Source organism: Pipra filicauda, unplaced genomic scaffold, assembly GCF_003945595.2.
Source record: "Pipra filicauda isolate LSUMZ 115617 unplaced genomic scaffold, ASM394559v2 scaffold223_size1779592_pilon, whole genome shotgun sequence".
Taxonomy (NCBI): Eukaryota; Metazoa; Chordata; class Aves; order Passeriformes; family Pipridae; genus Pipra; species Pipra filicauda.
In genome coordinates, this window is record NW_024104336.1 from 166131 (window position 1) to 193100 (window position 26970).

At 39.6% G+C, this 26970-nt stretch overlaps 1 protein-coding gene across 6 annotated transcripts; it reads right to left on the reverse strand.

The window, feature by feature from the left end:
- Nucleotides 1-26962, reverse strand: CCKAR (cholecystokinin A receptor). 6 transcript variants are annotated; one of them, XM_027712350.2, is made up of 6 exons: nt 26845-26962; nt 5874-6015; nt 4883-5134; nt 2600-2861; nt 1754-1881; nt 1-1134 (listed from the first exon to the last, which is right to left on the reverse strand). In XM_027712350.2, the coding sequence occupies exons 2-6, from the start codon at nt 5992-5994 to the stop codon at nt 608-610; spliced, it is 1290 nt and encodes a 429-aa protein (XP_027568151.2). In that variant the 5' UTR covers nt 5995-6015; nt 26845-26962; the 3' UTR covers nt 1-607. The 6 variants fall into 6 exon arrangements, with proteins under 6 accessions (XP_027568151.2, XP_039237366.1, XP_039237368.1 ...); XM_039381432.1 differs by having other exon boundaries at nt 5874-6179; XM_039381434.1 differs by lacking the exon at nt 26845-26962 and adding an exon at nt 24328-24497.
- Nucleotides 26963-26970: the final 8 nt, after the last annotated feature.

Sequence of the window (26970 nt, forward strand, 5' to 3'; positions counted from 1 at the left end):
CAATATTTATATTATTTTATTTTCATTTTATTAAAAAAAATTATTTTACATAAAAGTATTATTTTCACATGGACAAGCCCATGCTCCTCACCCCAGAACTTCTGTGAGTGTGATGCCAAAATTATCTCAACATGTATTAGCTCAGCTAAAATAATGTGAAAATATACTACAAATATAACAGAAAGATTTTTTTGGTTATAATGCATAGCTAGTGAAGTGAAGACTGCAATACACGTATTCATGTTTGAGAAGAATCTATTAGCATCTTGGAAATTTTAGGAGATACTCAGAACTCCAGCTGAACACTGAGCAAAATTGTTGATGTAAAGGACAGCAATTTTTACAATGAAATTTATGGCAAACAGAGCATCTTCTAAGGCTTTTTACAAAGTCCTTTATCTTCACAGCCCTCTTCCTCCTTTGTACTTTTGAAGGGAAAGTGATCTAACACTCAGATAGTGATAGCATCCATTTCCCATAGAATTCTCACTGTGTTTACTGTCAACTGAAGTGTTTCATTAACTCAGAAGTAAATCATGTTCAGCTGATGCCACAGTCACTCTCCAACACCAGATGATAGGCCGCTTGTTGCCTCCTCTGACACAGCTCAGGGTGGTGCAGACACAGTCATGTGCGTGTAAGAACTTTTGGAGAGTGAAGCCCCTGTCGTCTTCCCCTCCTCTTCATCACCAGCCTCTCCCCGTGTGGCAGGGGGCCTTTGCTTTGCACAGCAGGTGAAAGTGGCTACAAAGCCCATGCGGAAACGCTTGTTCATGAAGCAGTATATGATGGGGTTCACACAAGCAGAAGTGTAGGACAACAAGTGTATGAAGGAGATGGGAGCCCCTGAGAGACGCTGGTCTGCTGAAGCGGTGTCGAACGCGCGCCAGGCATTGACACTGAAGATGGGAGTCCAGCAAATGAAAAACAAAACCACTATCACCATCAACATACGGATCACGAGTTTCTTGGCCATTAAGTTGGCAGAAGAGCTGTTGCTTCTCACCCTCTCTATCTTGCTGTGGCTCATAGCAGAGAGCTGTTTCAATGGCATTTTCCTTTTCCTTTTGCTTTTGTTGAGGTAGCATCCGTCTCCATCCTCGTATTTGGCACTGCAGGTACTTATTTTTCTTTCTGTACATATAAATTAGTGTTTAAATAGTTGGCAAAATATCTCTGAATGATGATTTAAAATAAAAAATGGAGAACGCAGTTTAAGTCTAAACAAATAACATAATTCATAGTTGGACAACAAAGGAAAGCACTGGCCTATTCTGAGTTAGTCATGTTATCAGCTGTTCTGCATCCACTGTCTCCCAATATTCTCACGTTATGTCTATACAAACTGATGCAAAAGGTGTAAGAACACTGCTGAAGTCCAGTGTTGATGGAAGATAGTTTTCAAGATGATATGCTTCCATTTTAACTTGACAATTTTAATTGTGGTGTTTGTTGACAGAAATGGTCCTCATCCATGGCCAGAAAAAAACCCCTTCATATTTCTATAATAAGCAAATTAGAAATTTCATGTACCCTCCCCCAAGCCTTTGCAAACAAGCCACAGGAGAGGTTTATTTGCTAGTGAGTAACAGAATAACTTCAATCAACAAATGCAGCTGGCAAATTCATGGCATAACTGACCATAATGATCATTTTTGCAAATAGAAAGTTTTCCTCTTACTAGCCTCAAGATGACTGCTTATATTTTCAACTGAAACTTAAAAAAACATCCCAAACCTAAGTGTATTGTTACCTCGTGAAGATTTTCTCTGGCTGGCATCAAATTTTATTCCTCTATAGAGTTCCAAAGAAATTAGGCCATATGCAACCATCATTATAATTCCAGGAATAAGAAAGAGTGTGAGTAGCAGAAAAGTGTACCTAAAGAATAAAAAGACAAACTGAGACCGGGGAACAGCATAAACCAGAAAAACTCCTTTTTATCCAGCTGAGAACTGGGGGAGGCTGGTCAGTGTTTAGTCACCATGCAAGTACATCATGTCTAAGTACTACTGCTGCTTGATAGTGCTGCTGTTTACTTACTCTGCCTGGATGTGTAGGACTCAGAGCACTGTCTCCCCACTCTTCTCTCTGACCCTGTTCTCTGTAAGCGACCGAAAGGATTCAGTTCTCAAGACATTTGCAACCTCAGATTCTACTTCTCTGCTTCAGAGGACTTTCAAACAAATTAACAGGCAAGGCAGCACACAAAGGGGTGCTTGTACGTGTCTGCATTTCTCAAAGATTAATCAAGTATTTCTCTGAAAATGTTAAAGTTTATGTATAAAGGAATGAAAGCACTATTCCTACTTAACATGACAGATGCTTTCTTTACAGCGACAGTCAGGGCTTAGCAGACCATAGTGTGAGAATCATCACCATGTTGGGTATCTTTCCTGTGACAAGGGAAAAGCCATGCAAGTGTCAAAATATAAGCAGCTTAAAAATACGGGGTTTTTTTTTACTTCCTAAATAAGCATGATAGAGTGTAAAGGTTTGCTGAAGGTTAATACTTGATTTTCCATAGGCTTAATGCTACCATGAAATCCTGTTTTCCACCAGATAATTATGCATTTGCTAACAGCCAGTTATGTCTTACCAAGACTGCTGAATGACATCACTTGGCCAAATGAGCCGGCACATATTTGCTGTGGTGTTGTTATACTTGGTAAAAGGTACCAGTTTGCTGTAGATTGGGTATGGTGACATGATAGTGAAGGAGACACACCAGGTAGCAGCAATCACTCTCAAGGCATGAGATTTTGTCTGCCAGACCCTGGACTGCAGCGGTTTGCAAATGGCACTGTATCTCTCCAAAGATATGGCAACCAGGTTGAATGTAGATACACTTACAGAGACACCTATATGTATAAAACAAAGAAAAAGGTTATTCTCTTGTTTTAAATGGTCATGTTTTTTCAAATGGTCTTGCTAACTTTCTGTATGCATACATAAATTTAAAAATATAGCAAACTACTTATAAGTTAAAATATTTATAAATACCATATAAAGTCACTGAAGACAATGGGGCAAAAGGTCTTCAGATTGTTCCAGACTGATATTCTTGCTCTCCCTTTCTTTAACTCCAAAACACCAAGAGAAAAGATACACTCTATCAAACCATAAAATTCTAGTAACGGGAGAAAAAGACACTTTTTGTCCTAATTATTCTCTTTGCTGCTGTGGTTTATTCATTCCACTAATTGCACTGAAATTCAAACAAGCATTTGAAATCAATGTGATTATGTGGTTAATTACTCTTTTAATGCAGATGTTCACAGTCCCTTTTCTATTGTTTTAAGTTTTTTGAGTGTCCTGCTTGACTGGTGATCTGATTTTATCATTCAAAAGAATTAAATATGTTACAACTTTTTTAATTAGATGCTAATGGAGTTACGAAGAAGGAGAAATGAAGTTACATAGAAGCAGAGACTTTGTCCTTTGAATGTCCTTAACTTCTCCTGTTCATATATTATAAAATATCTGTGTTTCTGTCATTGAGGTGCCCAAGTTCACCACTGCAAGATTATAAATATTTCTTCTTAACTTTGTCACAGATCTTTCTTTCAGTGAACCAGCTTTCATTTAGAAGTCTTTGTGAATTTTCTAATGTGGGTCAAACTATAAAATGCCAATATCTTTACAGTTTGTTTTACACAAATCATCTGTAATCTAAAATATGTCTTTCTACATCTTAAAAAATTGAACATCATTGATGCAATGGTTGTCAGTGTCTGTTTGTCAGTTGAAGCCTCTGTTACTTGAACCACTAATGGAAAATATCCACGTTCCAACTGTTAAAATAAAACAGCTTCATAATGAGAATGTTCACGTTTGATCCATCTCACTGGATTTTTTTTAATAAAGTAATTTACACAGTGAATAAGAGTAAGATGACAATGCTTCACTAATGTTTTATGGTATTTATGGCAGCAATTCATTATAATTGTTTAAACATGGCCTTTAGTTTTATTGGTTTTATCTACAAAAATATGTTGATTTCCCATTCGCACACTTTAGGTGTGTACTTTCACATTACATCAAAGTTCTCAAGGGCATGGGTTGAAAGAGGAACTTAGGTTTCTGTAATTAACTGAGGGTCTCCCAAAAGTGGTGAAAACTTTGCGTGATGTTCTTCTTTCTTTTTTTTTTTTTTTCTTTCTTTTTTTTTCTTTTTCTTTCTTTTTTTTTTCTTAAGAAACCAGCAAATGCATGAGAAGTATTGGAAGTGAGACAAAAATTGGTTACACACACAGACATAACCCAGGCATTTTGAAATTCCTGGCTCCACAGCAAAAAAAGGGCATACATCAAGGTGTATAAAAGTGATGCTTTTTAGAGTCAGCCTCTAAAACCTATATGTGTGTTTTATGGTCTCCTAGTGAACTCTGATCCCATCTGACCTGTCCTGAAAAAGTGCTTGCTCTAAATTCCAGCTCTGCAAATTACCTCTACTTTGGCCTATTTTATTTTTTCATGTGTCACTGCTACCAAAAATCTGTGGGTAAAATCCTCCCTTAGCAAGTATGTACAACCCCAGCACTTCTGGTGGGTGATCTGAACACTGCAAACAACTTTGTCAGGTACGGGTAAGCAAATGCGTGTGCGGGGTTCCTCATTAAAGCTGGATCATGCAACACACCTAACCTGATCCAGCAAAACACCTCTATATGTCATTAAAGTTAGGTAGGTGTCTCTGTGTTTCGCTGGATCAGACCAAGGAAACCAGAACCACAAAGATTTGCGCTACAAAGATGTTTCTCCATGATATTGGTAACTTCAACGGCGGGTGGAAACAATCAGTTTTTTGTAGGTCTTTAAATACCTTCTCACCTGTCTCATTAGTTAGACTTCAAAATAGGTATAAACTTCTCAGACTTACCCATGAAATAAGTGGCAGTTTTGCAAACAGCACTACCGAAAATAAAATCTTTCAGCAGGTTGGGAATGAGGGTGAAAGGCATGCAGAAAAGGCAGAGCATCAGGTCGCTGACTGCTAGTGACAGCAGAAACGTGTTGGTGACTGTTCTCATCCGCTTATTTCTTATCAGCACTGTAATTACCAGAATGTTCCCCAAAACGCTGAGCAAGAATATCAAACAATACAGCAGAATTCGAATTATCTGATGAAAATCTGAAAATTGTCACAAGAAAAGATCAGTTATGTAGCATTTGACTCAGAGTAGTATTCTATATTTCATCCTTTAATCAAAAAGTAAAAGCCTTTCTGAACTCAATTTTACTAAGGTTTATGTTTTAGTACAATACAAAATCAGTTAAACAGCTGAAATTCTTAAACTTATTCTGATGTTCTGCATAGCATTCAGCTGCAATACATGCAATACACTGTACATTTGAAGAGTCAAATACAACTTCTTAAAGCATGTTCTGCTCACACCACTTAGGGTGCAGCATCCATCATGAGAGTTCCTTCTTTATGCAGAAGTAAGAAATTATATAGCAAACAAAAATATTTTAATACATGATAGGTTTTTTTCAGCTTCAAAGTGCTATGATTTCATATTTAATAATTTTCATACACAGTATGAGATCTGATCACTCCATTGTTATTGAATTGACTAAAAATCCTGTTTCTCCAAATCCGTAGCACAGCTGTTTACATTTTGTGCCCAGTAGTGCTACTGTTTTAATTTTCCATTATATCCAAATTTTTTCCTAGCTGAATTTTTAACTTGAAAAACCAGAACACGCTAAATTCTTTGCTGCCTGTTTCTCATCCTAACTTATCAGCAAGCAGTTGATTTTGCACTTCCTCAGAGAAAAAGCCTTGCATAGCTCTTTCTTTCCACTGTATCTTTACATCCAGCTAGAACTAAAACCGTGTGAAAAAAAATCTGTTTTTCTATACCTACCTTTAGAAGGATAAGGTGGATCATTCACACAGTAAAAAGTGTCATTTTCCAAGATGATATTGCACAGGAAAGCAGTAATGTTGGTATTGTTCCCAAGGAAGCTTGCATCAACTATTTCCATTCTTCAGTATCCACAGATTAGCTTTGATGAAGAAGAGGGTGGGTTTGTAACTATCTGCCCACTCTTTCAGTAAATAAATACATTTCTGAATGAAGTCTTCAGGAGAAATACAAGAGAGGCAGTTGTGCAAGGAAGCTCTTCTGAGTCTCTGACAGGAGCACCCAGCACACAGAGCCCTGTTCAGGCTGAACAAGATTTATTCCAGGGGCTAACAAGGCAGTTCAGAAAAGCAAAGCAGGTGTGCACATACACACTCACATGTATGCACATACACACACACACACACATCCCCTCCGGTACTTTTTAGATCCACCCTCTTCTGTTACTGGGCTAGTGTTGGGATTATAAACAGCCTAGAAAAAGATTACAGCATTAACCCCTTGCAAGATTGCTTCTACTCTCGTCTCTGCAATATTTCCCGGAGGCATACTGTTATGCCACAGCCAATGAATGAGAACCAGTGAGTGATGAGGGTGATAAATCTGTCTCTCAAATACCAACATTTGAAATGGTAAGAGTAGCTGAATAAAAGGGCAGAGAAGAGGAAAACATAGTGAAGATTTTGCATTCCTTACATGGAAATGATTCTTATCTTCATATTTTTCAGAGCAAACTGAAGATAGGGAAGGCTTAGAAAAATAAGAGCAGTTACATTTAGCTCATTTGGTGAAGTTCTAGCTTCACACAAAGGCGCAGTACGTGCCTGATCCAAACCCCAGCAAGGCAATAGAAAAACTAACTAATTTCAATATTCCTGGATCAAACCTTATAAAGGTATATTAGAATTGTTAGTTAATATAAGCAGAAGCCTACACATTTCCTCTGTGTAAGGACTTGTATATGACTTGAATACAAACTTGATTAAACTGATAAATTGGGGCACAGTAGTTACACACCAGCGTAAAACACAATGATCTTGAAAGGTTAAAAGTTCTGCTTTTTTAATACATAAACATCATCCTCACTTGTTTTCACAAAGTCATGGGCTTTTAACCTCCAGTATACAGCCTGTTTATAGTCAGAAATGTAAATTAATATTTGAAATGAATCTGTTATAACTTAGTGGAAAACAAATTTCACATTTAAAATCTCTTCTACTTAAACAGGCAGAGCAATAACACATCCTTTATAACAAGTCCTAACCCCTTAAAGTTGATATACACAGACTGGAATGCCTGGGTTTCTTTTCCAGTCTTGCCAGCTTTGCTTTATAGTGTGAATGTGGGAATGGGTGTGTAGGGGAGTAGATTGAAAAGCAACATTTAAAGTTCTAATCTCTCAATTATCCTTTTTGCCTCTGGGAGTCCTGGATGCAGCTGGTCATCAGTGGTCCATACCACTGCGTGGTCCCACTTGCTGCGAGCAGGGTGAGAGGCTGGCCAGGGCTGCAGGGCAGTACAACAAACGCTGTAAAGCCAGTGCATGTCTCTCTCGTTGGTCTCAAATATATGTGGGACAATGTGAAGGACCAACTTCCCCAGGAACCCCTCACTGAGCCCCATCCCAAGGGATGGGCCCACTACAGTGTCAAGACATGTTTCCTAAGGACATACAAGATGGATGAAGCCAATGAGGCCAGCAGCCATGGCTGGAGGCTTCATGGAGTCAGCAAAGAGGTAAACTGAGCCAGGCTGTGTTGGCTGCAGCTTGTCCTGTGAAGCTTTTCAGCACAGCCACGTACTGTGCAGACAGCAAATGAGCAGAGAGTACAGTGGTGGTGAGCTATGATTGACTCCAGAGGGTACTAATTTCAAGCAAAAGCAAGTGCTGAATGTGTGAGGGAATGATATCTTGTGCAAATCCCAGCAACTGTGTAGTTACTGTTAAAACTGGATCATCCTGTTCACATGCTCAGAACTCTAAATCCGTAAGGTGCAGCTTTCCTCAGTAAATTTGTGCAGACCATGTGTCCAGAGATTTTTGTCTGTTATTACAGTCCTCACCAGTTTTCCTTTTGTGAGTGCCAGGCTTACAGACTGGCTCATAATTCCAAGGGTTTAGTTCCCCTGGAGTCCTTTTTAAACATTGTCATCAAATTTACACTATTTTTTTGCTCCTGGCAACAGCGTAGTTCTAAACAATAGATTGTACATCATGTTTAATAATTTTACTATTTCCTTTAGAAGTTCTGGATGAATACCATCTGGTCCTGGGCTGAGCTGGATTCAGCATCTGATGGTTAAATTGCCAGAGTAAATGAGTAAGAATTTGCTATGAACTCTTGACTCCCCTCTTGGAATCAATTTCTGCATGAAACATTTCAAGATCAAAGAGTTTTGTTTTTATAGGCGTTTATTTTTTGCACAGATTTACTCAAATGTACAGCCAATACTCCTCATGTTTGGGCAGTTCTGAGTTGCCTTTATAATATCATTTCTTTCCAATCCTTTTAGCTAATTTCATGACAGATCATTCTCCATGCAGATCACTATCATCTTACTGTCTCCCTGCAAGCTTTTGGAGAGGAAAAAAAGAGGAGATGGTTTTAATGAAATGCTTGCTTATCACAGATGTAATTTTATTATTTAGGAGAATCGAAAATTATTTTGATCATTTTTGATGATCATTTTTGATGATCAATGCATGAACATAATCATGCATTATTTGGGATGCTGGAAGTTTTAGGGAAGAACTTCCTTTGAGCTGGCTGTTTTATTAACAACAATAATTTATTAATAAAATTGGCTTTGTAATTAAGAAATAATTTAGATACCTTAATGTGCCTGCGTAGATAGTTTAGACAAAAGTATACAAAATTTTTTTCCCTATATTCGAAGGAGGCTTGCTAATCCCTGACAACAAAAGAATCTTTTTATTTTTCTTGTAATTTTAGCCTTAATCCTTTTTCCCCCTGTAATGTCAAATATTGAACACACTGGCTTTGCAGCCAAAACAGTTGCTGTGCTTGGTCATTTCCTGCTATGTGTATATATCTTTTCTCATCCAAAACCGAGCTGCATCAATTTACAGTTGCCTTATTTTTTTTTCCCTGAAGAATAAGCTGTTCTGTTTTTTCATTAATTTGACAAAGATCTTTACTTAAATTTAAATGAAATTCCACTTGTAAAATTATGAATTTGGAAAAGCTTATCTTTATCTTGTGTCCCACTTTGGGTTTTTTACCATGTCTTTTTCTGGCCTAACAAATGAAATATAATAAACTAACTAGAAAAAACATCTATGAAAAGTCATGGTTGACTTCTGTTCTCACTTGCCAGGTTTATGCTGGCATTAGGCCACTGATTCAGTGGCATTATTCACACAGGCAGAACCTACAAGGAGATCAGGATTAGCCCACACTTCTGGAGAACACACAAAATTCTCAGGAACACATTTTTTGTAAGCTTTTTCAAAGTGATTTGAGCTTGAGTCCTGTCAGTGTCTCACAGTAGCTGCAATTAAACAGTTCATATCACACCCATCAGAACTCGATAACATAATGATGGAATTTACTTCAGAGTATCTTGTTGTACCTTCAGAAATGGTATTTCTGAAATACAATTCACCAACTGCAGAGGGGATCAAAGGCAAACAAGGTGCTCCTGCTGCGTCTGTAGTGCTTCTCCAGATGTCACCTATTACATGCCATGTTGCTTAATAAATGCCTGGAAGACTGCACAGATCTTCAATGATGATATTCCATGTGGACACATTTCAAGGTATCTTTTAAATTATTTGGGGGTTGACCACTTTTCTTTTTTTGAAGTGCCAACTCATAGTGTTTGACTTTTTGGATGTCTGCAGTACCACCTACCTGACCTACCTGTGAGATGCAATACAGCTGGCCCTGATGCCTTCACGGGCATCCAGTCAGCCTGTCATACCACCTTCCTCAGAAGGGAGGAAATAGAGCTTCCCAGATGGTGGCTGTGACTTATGTACAATGTTTAGGCTCTCTGATGAATGGGATGAATAAAGCCAATGGGATGAGGTTCAACAAGACCAGGTGCTGGGTCCTGCACTTTGACCACAACAACCCTATGCAGCGCTACAGGCTGGGGACACAGTGGCTGGAGAGCAGCCAGGCAGAAAGGGATTTGAGAGTTTGGATTGACAGGAAGCTGAACATGAGCCAGCAGTGTGCCCAGGTGGCCAAGAAAGCCAATGGCATCTTGGCCTGTATCAGGAACAGCATGGCCAGCAGGTCTTGGAAAGTGATTCTTCCCCTGTACTCGGCACTGGTGAGGCCACACCTCAAGTACTATGTCCAGTTCTGGGCCTCTCAATTTAGGAGCGATTTTGAGGTGCCGGAATGTGTCCAGAGAAGGGCAATGGGACTGGTCGAGGGTCTGGAGCACAAGTCCTATGGGGAGCAGCTGAGGGAGCTGGTGTTGTTCAGCCTGGAGAGGAAGAGGCTCCAGGGGAGATCTCATAATTCTCTACAACCACACAAAAGGAAGTTGTAGCCAGGTGGGTGTCGGTCTCTTCTCCCAGCAGGACAAGAGGACATAGTCTTAAGCTGCACCAGGGGAGGTTTAGGTTGGACATGAGAAAGTTCTTCACAAGAAGGGTGATTGGGCATTGGAATGGGCTGGCCAGGGAGGTGGTGGAGTCACCGTCCCTGGAGGTGTTTAAGAAAAGACTGGATGTGGCACTTAATGCCACAGTCTAGTTGACAAGATGGTATTAGGTGTTAGATCATAAGTTGGAGTCAATGTTCTCAGAGGTCTTTTCCAACGTAGTGGATCGTGTGATTCTGTGATATTGTCTCTGTAAATCTTCAGGTCCAATTTCATAATCATGTTAAAGTTTCTGTGCACTTTCAGGGTGAAAGAAAAACCAGAAACTCACTTTTGCTCCAGAGATTGTTATGCAAGTGTTGTATAAAATTTAGGGAAACTGTTTCAAAGAAATATGTGTAAATGATTTGTCCAGTGAAACATAAGTTCACATAAAAATCCTTCTGTCCAGTGAAACATAAGTTCACATAAAAATCCTTCTGACACTCTGTCAGTAAGATGCCATTACTGAGGTCGGGGATGAGTCATTATCCACTCATTCCTCCTACATGATTTACTGTGCACATTGCGACTCATGTTGGCACTCCCCAACCTACCACTGGGCTCAGCTGCATTGCCTCTCTCCATACACCTGGCCCTCTAACTGACTATTAAAAATTGAGGGCAGAAGTTACATCAATGCTTGCTGAACAACTGAAGCTGACCCTTCTTTTCATGGATTATCATAACTGATGCATAAGTGCTATGAGGAATGAATACACACCCCTGAAAGAGGAATATAAATATTTTTAAAAGGTGTCTGTTTCTTTTGCAGGTTATACATGGGGTTGTACAACTCTCTTTTTTTCCCTTCACCCTATGAATATTAGTTTGCCAGGAAAAAAACATTGCATGATTCAAGCTAGAGTTGCAAGGAAATAGCCCTACATATCCTCATACTGTGGTTGCTAGAACCTCATGCCAACTAACACATGTCCCAAGAGGTCTCTTTTTTTGGATTATAATAACACCAACAGGTGTTGGTACCATTAATGGGCTCCCTTGAGCATAGCTTTGCATACTAGACCAGCATCAGTCAAAGCCAAAATCCATCACGTATTCTAAGGTACCAGTTGTCTGAGACTTCTCTGAGGTACAGTCTTGACATGCTTTGTAACAAACAGATAAAATATCAGGGGTTGTCACCAGAAACAGTCCCCATAGGTTATAATGTCAGCAACAAATTGGTATAACTGTTCTTAACTGTACTCAACTCCTTAACAAAGCTCAAAACTGCAACAAGCTGCTAAATAAACCCTCACTTGTAACAATTGAGAACCATAATCTTTTATTTTAAGATTCCAGTTAGGCACATAACAGAGAGTCACCACTATTTTACCACAAGAGACTTTCATTAGTAGATCTCACAGAGGTATATTAAAGAAGTTAGTTATGCTAACTGCAGCCACTATGAGTTTCAATTTAAAGATGAAAAATTGAAGCAAAATATTTGGCACAGGCCACTCAACGGGAGAGTGGAAGAATTGGGAAAAGAAAGGCAGCCTTTTCTGACTGCTGCTGTCAGACACACTGCTCTCAAAAGAAGTCACACTACCTTCATAATGTTAAGATCAAATAGATTTCCACTTTTCCGCAGAATTAGATAAAGAGATGTTAGTTTCACAACACCAACTAAGTCATTAAGAGACTGGCTGTGCAGTTGGCAGGGAGGAAATAGAGAAAGTCAGATGATGAGTTGATATGGTTTGAAGCTGGCTCCCTGCCAAGTCTCCAAACCTTACCACCAGAAGTCCCCCCCCCCCCCAAACCTCAGGGAGAAGAGGGAGAAAAACAACTAAGAAAACCCAAAACGAGAGAGAGAGCTAAAGCAATATATATATAAATATATTTACACTTATGTTACAGTTATACACAATTGAAATATATACAATTTCACAAGGGAAAGGGAAGGGGGAAGGGAAAAGGAACAAAACCAAAATAAAATATATATAGATCCCGATTAGTGGCCCAATATCTAACAACTAAAAGAGTTAGCAAAGAAATATCTCACTACTCTCCTTGGGACAACCGAGAGTTGCTCCGGAACGATCGCCGGCAACCTCTGTCTCCCAAGGTCGGCAAGGCCTAACCAGGCCTCGCTCCCCAACACGGCAGACTCAACAGCAGGGAACCTGCACCTCCAAACCGCCGGAAGGAAAGAGAACGAAGGCCTCTCCTCCTTTCTTCTTATAGTCTGGCTTACGTAAAAATCGTAGGGAATACTGGGTAAATCTGGACCCTTCCTTCGTTACAAACTGGTCACCAAGGAAGGCCTAGCCCAAACCACCACATGAGTGAATTGGTACCAGTATGTCTGAAGCCAGGGTTTTAATTTAAGATTCCAAAGTTTGTGTATCTTACTATGTATAGACAGAAATTACTTTCTGTTCCATGACATTTCACCTAACATCTACATTTTTAGAGGAGTACCAGTTTCTATTTATTATCTCTTCACGATAAATATCTTTAAGGTAATACTACTGTTATAGGTTATAAACCAGAGAGAGGAATTTTTTCTTTCCCTGCTTCCCTGTAGGAGAAACAGAGTTTCGAATAGGGAAGGGGGAAGGGAGGTAATTAGCCTTACAAAGAAATTAGCTCGCCAGACTGCATTCCTGGCTGATGGACCATCAGAGAGGCTGGGGAGGGAGGAGGGGCTGGCTCTGTTCTGAGGGGAGAGGGGCAGACAGCAGAGCTCCCTCTCGCCGAGACGGAGACAGGGACTGTATCCAGGCATTTCTGGAGGAAAAGCCTGGGAGCCAGTTTTTTTCTGGTTCTTTCATCCTGATGAAGCCTGACCACCGGCCCTGTGCCGCCACTGCCTCGTGACTCCCGCCGGGACCTACTGGTTGTTTTTCTTCTTTTCATCGGAGAGGTCTGTGCTTGCTGGGAGAAGAGGGGAGAGCCTTGGAACACCGTCATCTGGGAACAGTGAGTCCTGTTGGGGGGTGAACTGCTTTCCCTTACCGCTTCCTTCCATTGAGGGAAGGGTCCCCCATCTTCTTTTCGGCTCCTCCCATGACCCGAGACCAACCCCCAGACCCCTCCCCGGGTGGTGACCGCCAGAGCCCAACAGCGCCCCCTGCAGGCCACGGTTAGGACTGCACTAAAGGACAGAGAAGTATTCATCCAGACCTTTTTTTTTTTTTCTGGGATTACTGTCTAGTTTTTTGTGTTCTGTTACTGTTTTTTCCAACATACATATATCTTTTAATAAAGGGTTGTTATTTCTTCTGTTTTTTCCACACTTCTTTGATTAGAGCCCCTTAATTTTGAATTTAAAATTGCTGAGAGAGAGGAGTGTCGTCTATCTTATAACTCATCCTCTTTAGCAAACATTCCAGTCTCCTCAGACTGAGACAACTACCAAAATTTATTCACTGACATCTGAGTTCCCAAGATTCATGTAATAGTTGTCTTAAGGGAACCCAAGCTATGGGAAGCAAGAAAAGCATTGTCTCTATTAGACAAATACTGAAAATTTCACTTACATAATAAGAATTAATTTAATCAGCAACAGTAGTTCTTGAAAGCTTCAGTTTCTTATAGGAAACATTAACTTTCTATGAGCAGTCATCTAGAATGGCATAAATTTGTACAAATCTACACAAGAAATGGAACATACAATTTTATTATATTTTGATAAATTCTCTGTCATTCAGTAGCTGAAGAGGGGCACATAACCTTGCTTTTTACAGGGTAACTCACTGGCTAAATCTCTTCTCAACAACTGAATTATGAATATGAATTTTAGTTATTTGAGACAATTCAAATCAGGAAGTGGGGATAAAGAGCAAAAATTTTAGAAGGTATTACAAAATGTTTCTCCTTTAGAAGACCTTTCTACCATTACTACTGGTAAAACATAGACAGCTACTGTCCTCTATAAACTCTTACCGGCAAACCCCAAAAGGAAACAACACTTCCTCCTTCAAAATAGTTAACCAAAGTAGCACTTTGATCTAATAAAAACAGCAGAAGACTGTGTGATGGCTAGAGTTTTGTTGTTTTCCCATTGTTCTGATTTTGCATGGAAGGGTACTCAGACAGTAAGATGACAGGTTGCCCCCTTCAAGCTGTGGGACCTATATAATGAAAGTAAGATTTTAAATTAGGCTCATGGTCTGCATTTCATTGTATTCAATTATGTACTTTATTGTTTGACTATTGTTCTTTTACTGTGACAATCTCCAGGCCAGTTTTTTTGTATAAATGGACCTCTGCTAGCTGACAGGTTGGACTAATCACTGAACCCAATAAGACGAGGTACAGGGAGACCTTCAGGACTGAAGACAACTTACCCCAGCTGAAGTTCTGTTCTAGGACTTAATTTCTGGAACATTCATCTTTATTTGTAAATTAGCTAAATTCTCTTTGCACTTTGGACTTCTTTGGTGGGTATAATGCTGTCCAATAACTGGATGTAGAAAGCTGTCAGTTACAATTTTTTGAGAAACTGAGAGAGGCGAGTCAAGTCCATAGTGATAACAAATACTCTTATTTATTTCAATTGTGCTAAGCTGTTCTGGAAGTATTTGATAGTGATTTCAAAACATTATGCAAATATTGAAACACTGAAAATAATAATTTCCAGAGTTTCAGCACAGATGGGCTGTTAAACGATACTATTGTTGGCCTTACTTGCCACACTTTTGTCTATATAATTCTTAAGAAAACACATTCTGAGGAACAATTGCCATAGTTAGTTTGGTCTATTTGCCCATGTTTATATAACATTACATTGTGCAGGGAGTTAATGTGACTGAAAGTATGTATGTTTTAAATTAATTTTCATTGTTTAGTCTTTGCTTACGTTACAAAACTGTTTTAAATCTGCCAAGAAGACTCAACTCTCAAAAGATAGGAGAAACAAAAGTCGAAGGACAAATTCTGCTCTGAATTCTCTACACTCACTTTTTGATAGAGCCAGACTCAGTTAGGCTGCTATGGTGTCCCCAGTTATCCGGAGCTTATAAATCAAACATATCAGAAGTTGGATATTTGGCATGTAATCCTTGTATATAGAAAAATTACATTATACACTCTTGATTTTGCTTTAACAAACATTTGAAAATTTGCAGCTAATCTGGATGATCTCTTAATCGTATTTGTGTGTGTGTGCCTGAAGTCAATCTCTCCCATTTGCAATTTCATGCATACTGGTTTGGCCCTTTCTGTAATCAACTGCACTGCTGCTAAGTGTGCTTTGTGCAGACAAAGCAGTGCAGAACAGTCACAGATCATACACAAATTGTGGCTACTTCTTGGATTATTGCCCCTTCTTGGACACCTACCCAATGTTCTCCTTTTAGTCTAATGCATTCATTTTGCAATCCTGCGACATGAGAAAAATGAATAAATTGAAGCAGGAATATTATTTTGCATGAGATAATGATAAAAGATCAGTAAAAATTTGTATTTTGTTTTTGCAAGCTTTGCTTACTTAAATTGCTGGGGCAAGTAAAGGGTTTTTTAAATATTTTAAGTGATATGCCATTGAAATGCTCCCAGATCCTACTTTAACTCACTCTGGTTTTAAACTCGGCAGTACTTGAAGTATAATCTTGCTCAAATCATAATCTAACAGTGATCTTATCTCTTCAATTTTAATTTACATTTCAATTGGAAAGCCAGAAGTGTCAGCTGCAATTTTATACTTTTTAAAGACAGACCTCCCCAAAGTTTTCACTTAATTCGCAATGACCGCTCATGAAAGTTGTTATTAGAAGTCAAATGGGAATGCTCTGGCAAAATAAAAAGTAACACACTTTTTATTTCATTTGCTGTTCAACTGAGTCATTTCATATCAGAATATCTCTTTCACAAGACCTTACATAGAGAAGGTTGGAAATTTAAAGTTGGATTCTGTGGAAAATTTTCAAATAAATTCTAAAAAATCAGATCTGATATAAATTGCTAAATAAATCTTAATTTTCTTTTTCAAGAGGAGTAGATGGCAGGACATACACAATATTATTCAACCTAAAATGACAGGAGACTTTTGTTCTTCTGGTCTGATGTGTGTTACTACATATCCAAGGCCTTACAGATTTAATGCTGTTTGAGAAGAAACTGGCAGTATAAATTGATATGTTTTTATGAAATCCAGCTTACTTATCAAGAAGGCAGTAGATTTCATTTCCCTTAATAGAACAGGGGAATGAGAAACAAAACAGTATTATTCCTTGCTTATGCTTTTTCTGTCATCCTGACATGGTGGCTCATTTAGTTAGTGACATGACAACAACTTCTTTCCTTCTGTTTCTTCTTCTGTGCATCCTCATGTGTGCTTCTTTACCTATTGCCATCCTATTTGTGTGTAGTTTTCTCCTCTTTTAAGCCAACTTAACTAAAACTGTGAATTTGCAAATGGCACCTCAAGTACAGAGTGTTCACCCGTTAGGCCATGCAACTGAGCTGGGATCGTTACCTTTAACAGTGGTGTTATATCCAGTTCTAAGGAGGAAATAAATGGTTAAGTCTCAAAGATTTGTGCCTCTTGGATAAAGTTATGAAAGCTAGTAGTATCACACTGCACAAGGATATTATTTTGAAAAATAATATTTTAAATTTTTACAAAAGGATATTAACTCATATCACAGTTAAATTTCACTGAAAGTTAAAACCATTGCATGGCTGTGGATATTTGGGGATTTTGGTGTCCTAAATCACTGCATAATGCTGCCAAAATAGGGTGAATATTTGATTATGAAATACATATCCATATATACATTTTCCCCTCCAAATTCTGTACCAAACCTGTTCTATAGCTATTTTAAGTCTTTCATATTCCCATTCATATTCTTGTTGCAAATCTTCACAGTTATATTTGGGAAAGAAAAAAATTAGCTACATATTAAAAGCAGCTTCCTTCAAAGACTCGGTGTCATGAAGCTGAATCAGGGGAGGATTAGGTTGGATACCAGGAAAAGGTTTTTCACCTAGAAGGTGTTTGGGCACTGGGACAGGCTCCCCAGGGAAGTGGTCACAGCACCAAGCCTGACAGAGTTCACAAAGCGTTTGGACAATACTCTCAGGCACGTGGTGTGACTCTTGGGGTGTCTTGCATAGGACCAGGAGTTGGACTCAATGATTCTGATGGGTCCCTTCCAACTCAGGATATTCTATGATTCTGTGATGATCTCCTGCTATTATTTCCCTGTATGTCAATATATATGTGGAGGGTATAGGCTTATGTGTCACATCTTTGATCTAAACATTTATTATGCTGCTTTTATCATTAGCCTAATTTTGCAAAAATGAAAAGCCCTTCCACTGTTGAACAAATCCAATGAGGTATTTTAATTCTGTATTTTGGGGTGACACTACACACTACCCAGCAGAAATTTACCCTGCTCTACTCTCTATGAGTGCAAGCCTCAATAAAGTTTCAGACAAAACCCAGGAAATTTTTATCCACACTAACTACCAGAGTATATCCATATATTTATTTAAGCTGGGAGCACCCCTTAGCCCATCTACTCTGGGAAATATGTCCTTTGGTAAACAGTGGGTAGGAATGTTGGCCACAGGGGTCCTTCCTATGAAGAACAAAAGTGATCAATGATAAATTACATTGCTACGTGACTGCTTACTCATATTAATGACTCATAGTTTCTGCTAGGCTGTACACTTCTTGGTTTATCAGCTTCGTAACTTGTCTCCTCACTTTCTTTTTTGCAACGAATACAAATTATTCCAACCCTTCCTGAGCCCTTTAGCACTACGACCTTTGTGAATGTTTTCTAATATTCTTTCTGGGAACATGTTGCAACATTGTAAGATTCAACCCTGTACCCTGTTAATTAACAAAGTAATACAATTTTTTATGTACTACCACAGTCCTTTTTTTGATTTAGCAAATTTGTTGTGCATTTCAAAGACTTCTTTACAGAGCTCTAAATGGTGATGCAAAACACAAAACATAACTGCATTTGTATATTCAAATTTTTTGCTTTCAGTGTGCAGAGCTTCATCTGAAATCAAATAATCTGGGTTTGTCTGTGCTCCCTAGAGCTGTGCATAACATTTTCATGTAATTTTTCCTTTAAGCAGATGTGTATATTAATTCATATGTTTCAGTTCAGTGAAAGCAGGGTAGCTGCTACTCAACAGCTCTGAATCCAGCCTTCAGAGTTGTGCTTTACATATGTGTGTTCTTCCATCTTACTGTTCCACTCTTTCTCAGGTGAATTCTTGAGCATGCTGTTATGATGAACTTATTCCCACAGCAAAAACTTGATCATTTAGTTACAATTCTTGTAACAGGCAGTATTAGTAGTCAATGTTTCAGATAATTTCTGCAGTAATATATTCCTATATGTAAACAGAGAAATGGTATTTAGAAATTAGGGCTCAGTTTTACATTTTGACTTAATCTCTTTTGAACTACTACAGGACAACTGTATTATATTCAACATAGGATTCTTTAGGCCCCCACCATAGCATGAGATCTATCAGAAAAGACTCTATTCCATAGTTGGTGATGATAAATGATAATTATTCAGTGCCCAGTGCTCCCTTTCGATGATGTAAGGTATTTGTCCATGCAGGGAAAGGGAAGCACCATCAGTGGAGACAAAACTGTAAGAAACTTATGAAGGTTCTGCTTGCTATGTTCAGTTCATTCAGCATTTCCTTTTTGTGGCACTTCCAGCCATCTTTCCAACAGAGCAGATATCAAGTTAAAGAAGCAAAAATCAAGGTAAAGGATATTTGAAAAGTCTTCGTAATGGAAGTAAAAATCTCCATGACCCAAATTAGAGTACTCCTTTGAACAGCTAGGGTAGCTGGTTAACCATAACCACCAGGAAAGAATTACAAAAACCCTGTAGGAGTTCGTTTCTAGTTCCTCTTGGTTTATCCTTCCCTTTTCAATCTTCTATTTGAAAATGTTTCAAACAAGGAAACCAAACAACATACTAACACTTCACATAAAAAACCCAAACCAAACCAAGCCAAAATATCAAAAAACCCCCCACAAACCAAACCAAACCAAACCAAACCAAACCAAACCAAACCAAACCAAACCAAACCAAACCAAACCAAAAACAAACAAAAAGAGAAAGGATTAATCCACTTTAGTTGTCAGCAAATCTTAATCAGAAGAGTAAAAGGTACCCAAGAAGAGATCCTTGTTCTGCCACTGAAGTTTATAGTTCTACTTCTTAAAGATTAAGAAGGCAGCTATGAACTAGACACTAAACAGTCTATCCAAGGCGGCCTGCTGATTGTTGAAGACTTGCAACACACACTGATATGACTCTGTAATAAATTGTATATAATTCAGGCAGTGAACTAAAGCATAACAGACTACCTTAAAACATTTATTACATTTTCCACAGAAGACAAATTTCCCTACTGCAATAAGTAGCATATAGCATCAAGAAGCTCTTTCAGTGGGGTAATGCTCAACGCTGTATAACAAATAAATAAAAAATCAGAGGTTTTGATATTTTTAAATAGTAGTAATAAAACATCACCACACATATTTTTTTTAGATATTTTCACAGAATCATAGAAAGGCTTGAGTAAGAAGGGACCTTAAAGATAATCTAGTTCCAACCCCTGCTCCAAGGGCAGGGATGCCACCGACTCGATCAGACTGCTTCTATTTTTAAAAAGGGAATACTTCTTGTGACAGAGAAAACCCAAGTTCTGCTTGGTATTTAGATCACACAGACTGGAGTCAATAGGTTTGAAAAGAACACAGAATCCCACCCTAGCATATCCACATACTGATAGACTCTGACCTGGAGATGTTAACTAAGAATCTACTGAGACAGCTCTTTTTAGTGCATTTCTTGCTTACAGACCAATTGGTTAAAGTTTGCAAAAATCTTAAAAGAAGTAGCCGAGTAAGCTATAAAATACATGTCATGCATGAAGTGCATAAACTGCTCAGTATATAAACTGCATTTGTGATTCAGCATGTGTTTCTCTTCAATGTGTATCTAGATCGAAAGACTCCATTTCTGTTTTAAGTCCAAGAAATCCTACATCTGTATAATTATATCTTAATACATGGTAAGTGTACACATAGGATTTTACAAACTAGAAGATACAGAATGTTACTGCTAAAAGCCATGTCACTGGACTAATAATAAAACACATGAAAAATGGACCAAATCTAATAACACTAGAAAAACTTGTACGTTATTTTTGTTACATATCTGATAACTCACAGTTCCTGCTGTGACTCAGCAATGCTATTAAAAAGTACCAGTAATAGATATTATGACCTGAGTTACATGATCATCTCCAGGGAGGCTTATACCTATCTAAAGCTAAGGTCTGGTAGGAAATTACCTAAAATCAAGAACCTGAAGCAACGTGAAACCCGTAAAACTAGACTGATAATCCTGGACATCATTGGTAGTCAGAGTCTAGCTCTCAAATTAAATCATGTATTAGATAAAATACATTACTTCTCATGAACAACTGTCTGCAATAAAAGATGTTTTCTGCCCTGATAACTAAGCTTCCTACATTCTTCAGACTCCATCAGTGTTATTGGGGCAAAAAAAAAAAAATTCTCATTACTCCACAGGAAGAGATTATTTTATATAAAGTATTGGAACTTTTTAAAATATACACCATCACTTTTTGGGCAGCAATTTGAATAAAGCTTGAAAGTGATGAGGGTGAGTCACTGTCAGAACTTTCTATTTGTCACACCTCTTTGTTATCAGCTCCAAACAATATATCGTGGTTCTGACTGCACAGGGAAAACAGTGGATGTTATGAAGGGGAGTTTGCAGGGTTGGCCCATAACTGAGATTAAAGTTCAATATACATTTCTCTAATATAAAAAGTGAGCACATTGAATAAAAGACTGAATATGACGTTCTCTTAAAAAATCTGCTAGGATGAGAAATTCAGGGAGCAGCTGTTGGAACCTGACACTTCAGTGCACAGGTGAAGTTCTGCTAATGGTTTGAGACTGATGATTAGGGGTTATGGGTTTCAAACCCTCACAAATTAAAATGGTTCCAAGTAGAGAAAGAAGAAATGAAAGTTTGGACAGGAATAGCACTTTAGATGAAAAAAACCACAAACCAACAACACAAAAATCCAGTTTACCTGAGAGGGGATAAAAATGCCCTGCCTGAAGAAAGGTAAATTTGGAGGGGTTTGGGGGTAGGGAGGATGTGTGTGGGTTTTGTTTAAATTTGTTGGTTTTTTCCTCTAATATCTTATCCTTTTGTTTCAGCAGAAAATAGAAAGTTGTTGGGGTGGGAGCATTTTTGTTTTGTTTTGGTTTTTTTTGTTTTGTTTTTAAACATGGGTTTCTGTAGCACTTGGCTAATCTGGACACAGCCATCCTTACACCTGACGCCAACTGCCATTAGGGTTTGCACATGTTGCCATCCTCCTGGGACTGTCTCATGCAGCACAAGAAAAAGGGAATAACTTGGAAATCTACACAGTATTTATGATATATTATCAGGGTGAATGCAATGTGCAGGTCCCTGTGGATAGCATTAGCCCCCCTGGCAGTCAGGGTGCCCAGGAAAGGTAAGTGGCTCGCCTACTGTAATAAGTCCCTAAAATTGCATGCTGAGTCCAATTCTGCACCATACCTCCTTCCCTTACCCTGCTCTGAGTGCATGAAGACACCCACCCTCAGCACAGGTAAAGGGACAGTCTCCTCCCTCCAATCCCTCCCCACCCCTGCTCCCCCAGCAGAGAAAGCAGCCCTAAGAGGAGACTTCATGACTTGGCATTTCTAGCAGCAAGAGGATGGAAGGTGAAGGTGGGATCAGGGCAGCGTGAGTGCTGTGAATTGCTTAGGGGTTGAGTGTCTTGTGAGTAGTTGACTGGAAGTGCTAGGATTTTGTTGACTTCTGGGATTTTGTGACTGGGACTGCTGGGATTTTTGTTGACTTCCCTCACCCATTACTCTGTCATCCGAAGCCACTGCCTCCTTTGGTAATACCTGCAGACAGCCCTCTTTCTTATTAGTATTGCATAGGAAAAGCCAAGCCAACTGACTACGTAATTTTTACTTTCCATTACCAAATTCTTGATGCGTTCCAGACCTGCCGTGGCAGATTAATAAAAGACACTTGGGATACCAGTATGAGGTACAGCTAAGTGCTGTAACTTGACATAAAACACACTAAACAAAGATATAACACTGTAGAGCACTGCATCTGCAAATGGAGGAGGAATACAATGCAGAAGAGAATTGGTGTTCAGGGGTGTAAGACTGAGACACCGAGAGGGAAGGACCAACAACCCAAAACAGAAAAGCAATGACACCGACACCAGGCCTCTTGATAAAACCTCTGGTATGCAGTACTGGACATCATAAAACCACTCTATGCTGACTGTACTGCAATTGCTTATTTGCAATTCAATCACAACAAAAAAGCAGTAATTGTCAAAAACTTATCACATGAACCAAATTAAACCAGTCATGTGATACCAGGGAGATAGGCTAAAGAGTTGGTTGGGATTTCTGCCAATGCCTGTTATTTAAGTGATACTTTTTAACAATGACCCCTTTTTTCTCCAGCTGGCATGCAGTAAGTTCCTTGTAAGGAAACAAAAAAGATGCACTCACTTAAGTATGCAGTCTTAACTGGATATGGTAAGGATACACAAGAAGCTGTTAACAGTCCTCAGTGAGATTCTGTAAAGATTATCTCTTTATATTGCCTTACTTTTCAGCTTTGATTGGCATTTACAAGAACTAAGTTTTCCAATCCGTATTGGAGATGTAATTGACCAAAGAGAAACCCAATTCATAGGAGGAAGGAAACCAGACTGGAAATAGCCTAGAAAAACAAGGAATGAAGAGTGACAGATGTGCACGTGCAGGGGGTAACAAAGGCAGACTTGGAGCAGAGGTAGTCATCTGCAGCTGACATTAGCTTTTTCTCCTGTTTTCTTGACCCGCAGAGATAAGGATGGCTTTTGCAGACCTGCAAAATCTTTTCCATTGCATACGAAATTCACCGGATGTATCATTTCCCCATATTCCCCACAGGCAGGGGAACTCACACTCCTAATCAGCAAGGTGTTATGGCTTTGTCCCACTCCACAACCTCCCATCTGGCCAAATGTGGCAGACCACAGCATGGAAAACAGCCAGACACTGTGTTGTGCTACCAACAGGAATGTACCAGACCTCTGAGTCCTCACATATTAAACAGTCCTGATAACTAACACACTTGCTAAACACCATGTAAGATTGCCATCATTGTGGAAGTCTACAGGTTTTCACAAAAACTGGAAAGGAAAATGCTGCTGAGGACTATGCCAGACAAGGAGGGAGGGCTTCCTTTTACACTTGCAGCTGCAATGTAAAAGGCCTGGACTTCAGGCACTGACCTGCAGAGCTTAGTGTCATGCCTTGGTTTTCTGCATGTGCTTGTCTTAGCAGGTAAAGTTCCCAAACAAACAAGTGATCCTCCCCATATTTTTTTTTTAAACAACAAACAAAACAAAAAAAAAAAAAAAAAAATATGAGGAGCGCTACTGTCTCCATGGGAACATTTTGTAGAATTTTTTTTATGATCTAGCACAGAAATCTATTACACCTTATATGCTTGTTCGGTTGGGAATGTAGACAAAAGTTTCATTAACTCTCAGTACACGGAGAAAAAAAATGTGCTTGCCGTTGCCCCTAACTTCATACATGCATGTAAGAGCAGAACTGACAGAAAACTTGATGTAAATCAGAATAGATATTCAAGGCATTGGTAGACAATTGGGCACTTGATTTCCCCACGCTACCCCTGAATTGAGAAGCGAGCTCTCCTCAATATTTTGATTAGCATAAGTGACATTTTCAGGTTTGTGTACAGTTCATTAAAGAACTTTTTACCTCTGATCTTCTATTACTTTTCTTCTTTAAACTTCATTTTATCCAGAAATGCTGATAGATAAGTCAGAACAGGTTGTAGATAGATAGGTTCAGGTGCATTTTTATATCCCTTATATCTAGTTGTTTTTTCTATCAACATAGCTGATGACAACTATCATTTCCTCATCTCTGTCGCTCACAACAGTGAAGAAGTTGCACCTGATGTTTCTGAACCTTGAAACATTCTTTGTTTTACAGAGGCCATCCTCAGAGCTGAAAATGGGTACTGATTCTTGGCTTTGGAGGACAATGATCAGCTTTTCCATGTTACCTCCTCTCTTATCTTATTTATCAATTGTTCTGGGACTTTAAAAATTAGTATTTTGACTTAGTAAATCAGTTTATTAAGTAAGAGTTTGTTTACATGGTTCTGTTACTGATGCACATAGGAATAGATTTTCCCAGAAGAACTAAGCAGATGAAATTTCCTTGCATTTACATCACCCAGTGAGGTGTACATAGTGCCGCACATCATGGCTAGGCTCCTTAGGTGGTATATTCTGCAAGGCACGATTCTTTCTGCATTGTCTTTTCTCCTAGAGAGTGATCCTGCGTGCATTCTCAAAGGAAACAGCAGCGTTATAGATGGTGTGTCTCCAGACCTCCCGATTGGAGGCCAGAGTAGACCAGTTATGTTGATCAATATGGCTGAGGCTGAGATGTTGTTTCAGGGAGTCCTTGTATCTTTTCTTCAGGGCTCCTCTCATGCGGCAGCCGGTGGCAAGTTCACCATAAAGCAGGATCTTAGGGAGGCGGTGGTCCTTCATCCTGGAGACGTGCCCTGCCCAGCGCAGCTGTGTTCTCATCAGCATGGCCTCTATACTTGTGACTGCTGCTTGTTCTAGAACAGACATATTAGTCACATAATCTGACCAGTGGATGCAGCTGCTCTGCTCAAATGAAGGCTGTGTCGGCTCCTGGTATTGAGCCTGAATTAATGTCTCACCATGCTGAGCAGACAAGGGTAAAATATTTAAGAGGGCAACAAAACTTCACCCCAATACAGGCTGACTTGTACTCCTCAAGAAGCACACAGAAAGGAGCCTTGGGACTGAATTTGCTGCTCACACCATCTGGATGTGACACTTCAGGGCCCCAAAAGCAGCTTTTTAAATTGTCTCTCAAGTTTTAATGATATGAATCCTGTTACCTCACACTAGTGCAAAGTCACTTAAACCACATGTTTTTAAGCTTCTCTTTCTGACTGCACTGAAATGGATTTGAAGCCCGTGCACTGTAAACTCCAGCTGAGAAGCAATTTGAGAAGATGCTGCCTTGCAGCTTTTGATTGCAGCAGCTCAGCTGAGGTGCAACAGCTGACTGTAAAGGAAAGTTTAGTCCTTTCCACAGCAAGGGCAGACAGGTTAATAGAGCCAAAAGTACTGATGATTATGTCACTTGTGAAGACAGACCTGGAATGCTCCTAACTGGTTACATGATGCTGGAGCAGGTTTGGAGGGGGCAAGGATGATGACACTTTTCTCTGAAGGTTGCGCTGGGGGGAAGGGCAGGGCCGGCAGCCCAGGTGTGTTTGGATGTCTCCAACATCAGTGTGGCCGAAGAGCCAGACCCACACATAGGCTTTCCTCACGCTCACTTCTAGTGATGATACATTATAAATGTTTACTTAGGAAAAGGAACCAACATGTGAGATTGTCAGGAGAGTTTGAGGCAAGCCTTATCCAACCCAGTGTGTGCACAGCTCGTGGGCTGGAGAAAGCCTGCCAGGTGCCGGGGGAGAGGTGGTGTAGAATCCCAAAAGATATAGGGCTAATGTGTATGTCTCGAACACCGATAGCCGATGGCTGTAGAGCCAACCAAGCACTGTTGGGACTAACAGACAAAGATTGTTGGTACCAACACGCCGTGAGAAAGAAGAGGTTGTGACTGGAGAAGGGGGGCAGGACTTTTCTGGGACAAACGTCCTTGTTGTAATTCCTGGAGATAAGCACAACAAAGTACAGCACAAGTGAAGGAATGAAGCCAAGAAGTGGGCATGGACTGTGGGGGGGTGGGGGGGATCAAGGCCACCAAAGACCCCCAAAGCACTCCAACCATTTTCAGAAAGGCCTGAAAGAATGGATGATAACTAATTCGTATAGAAAGCAAGAAATCTGTCTTCAGGGTAGTGAAACCTGTCCATAAACAGGTATCCTCCCAAGCCTAGGTGGCACCCATGGATATCCCAGCAGCTGAATCAAGACGCTGGAACAGGAGTGATGATCTTTCTTTTCCTTCCTTTCTTCCCTTCCTTCCTTTCCTTCCCTTTTCTCCCTCTTTCTCTCTCCCTCTCCTCCTCTTTAATTTATCTCTTCCTTTCTTTATTCCCTTTCATCCTACCTCTTTATCCAAAACCCCCTACCGTGTGCAGGTCAGAGATTAACACATCAATTTCCAGTAATTTACTAATAAAACTTTCTGATTCTTTGCGGACCCTCTGACTTCTGCCCTTCCTTTCGACCACCAGCATTTACAAACCTTGCGTTTTTCCTTCCCCTTAACGGTGACACGTCGGCGGCGGGGAACCTTTCAGCGCGGCGCCGCTTCCCGTCCGGCCGCGGCCGCGGGAGCGCGCCCGCCGCCGCCGTTGCCGGGTAACGGGCG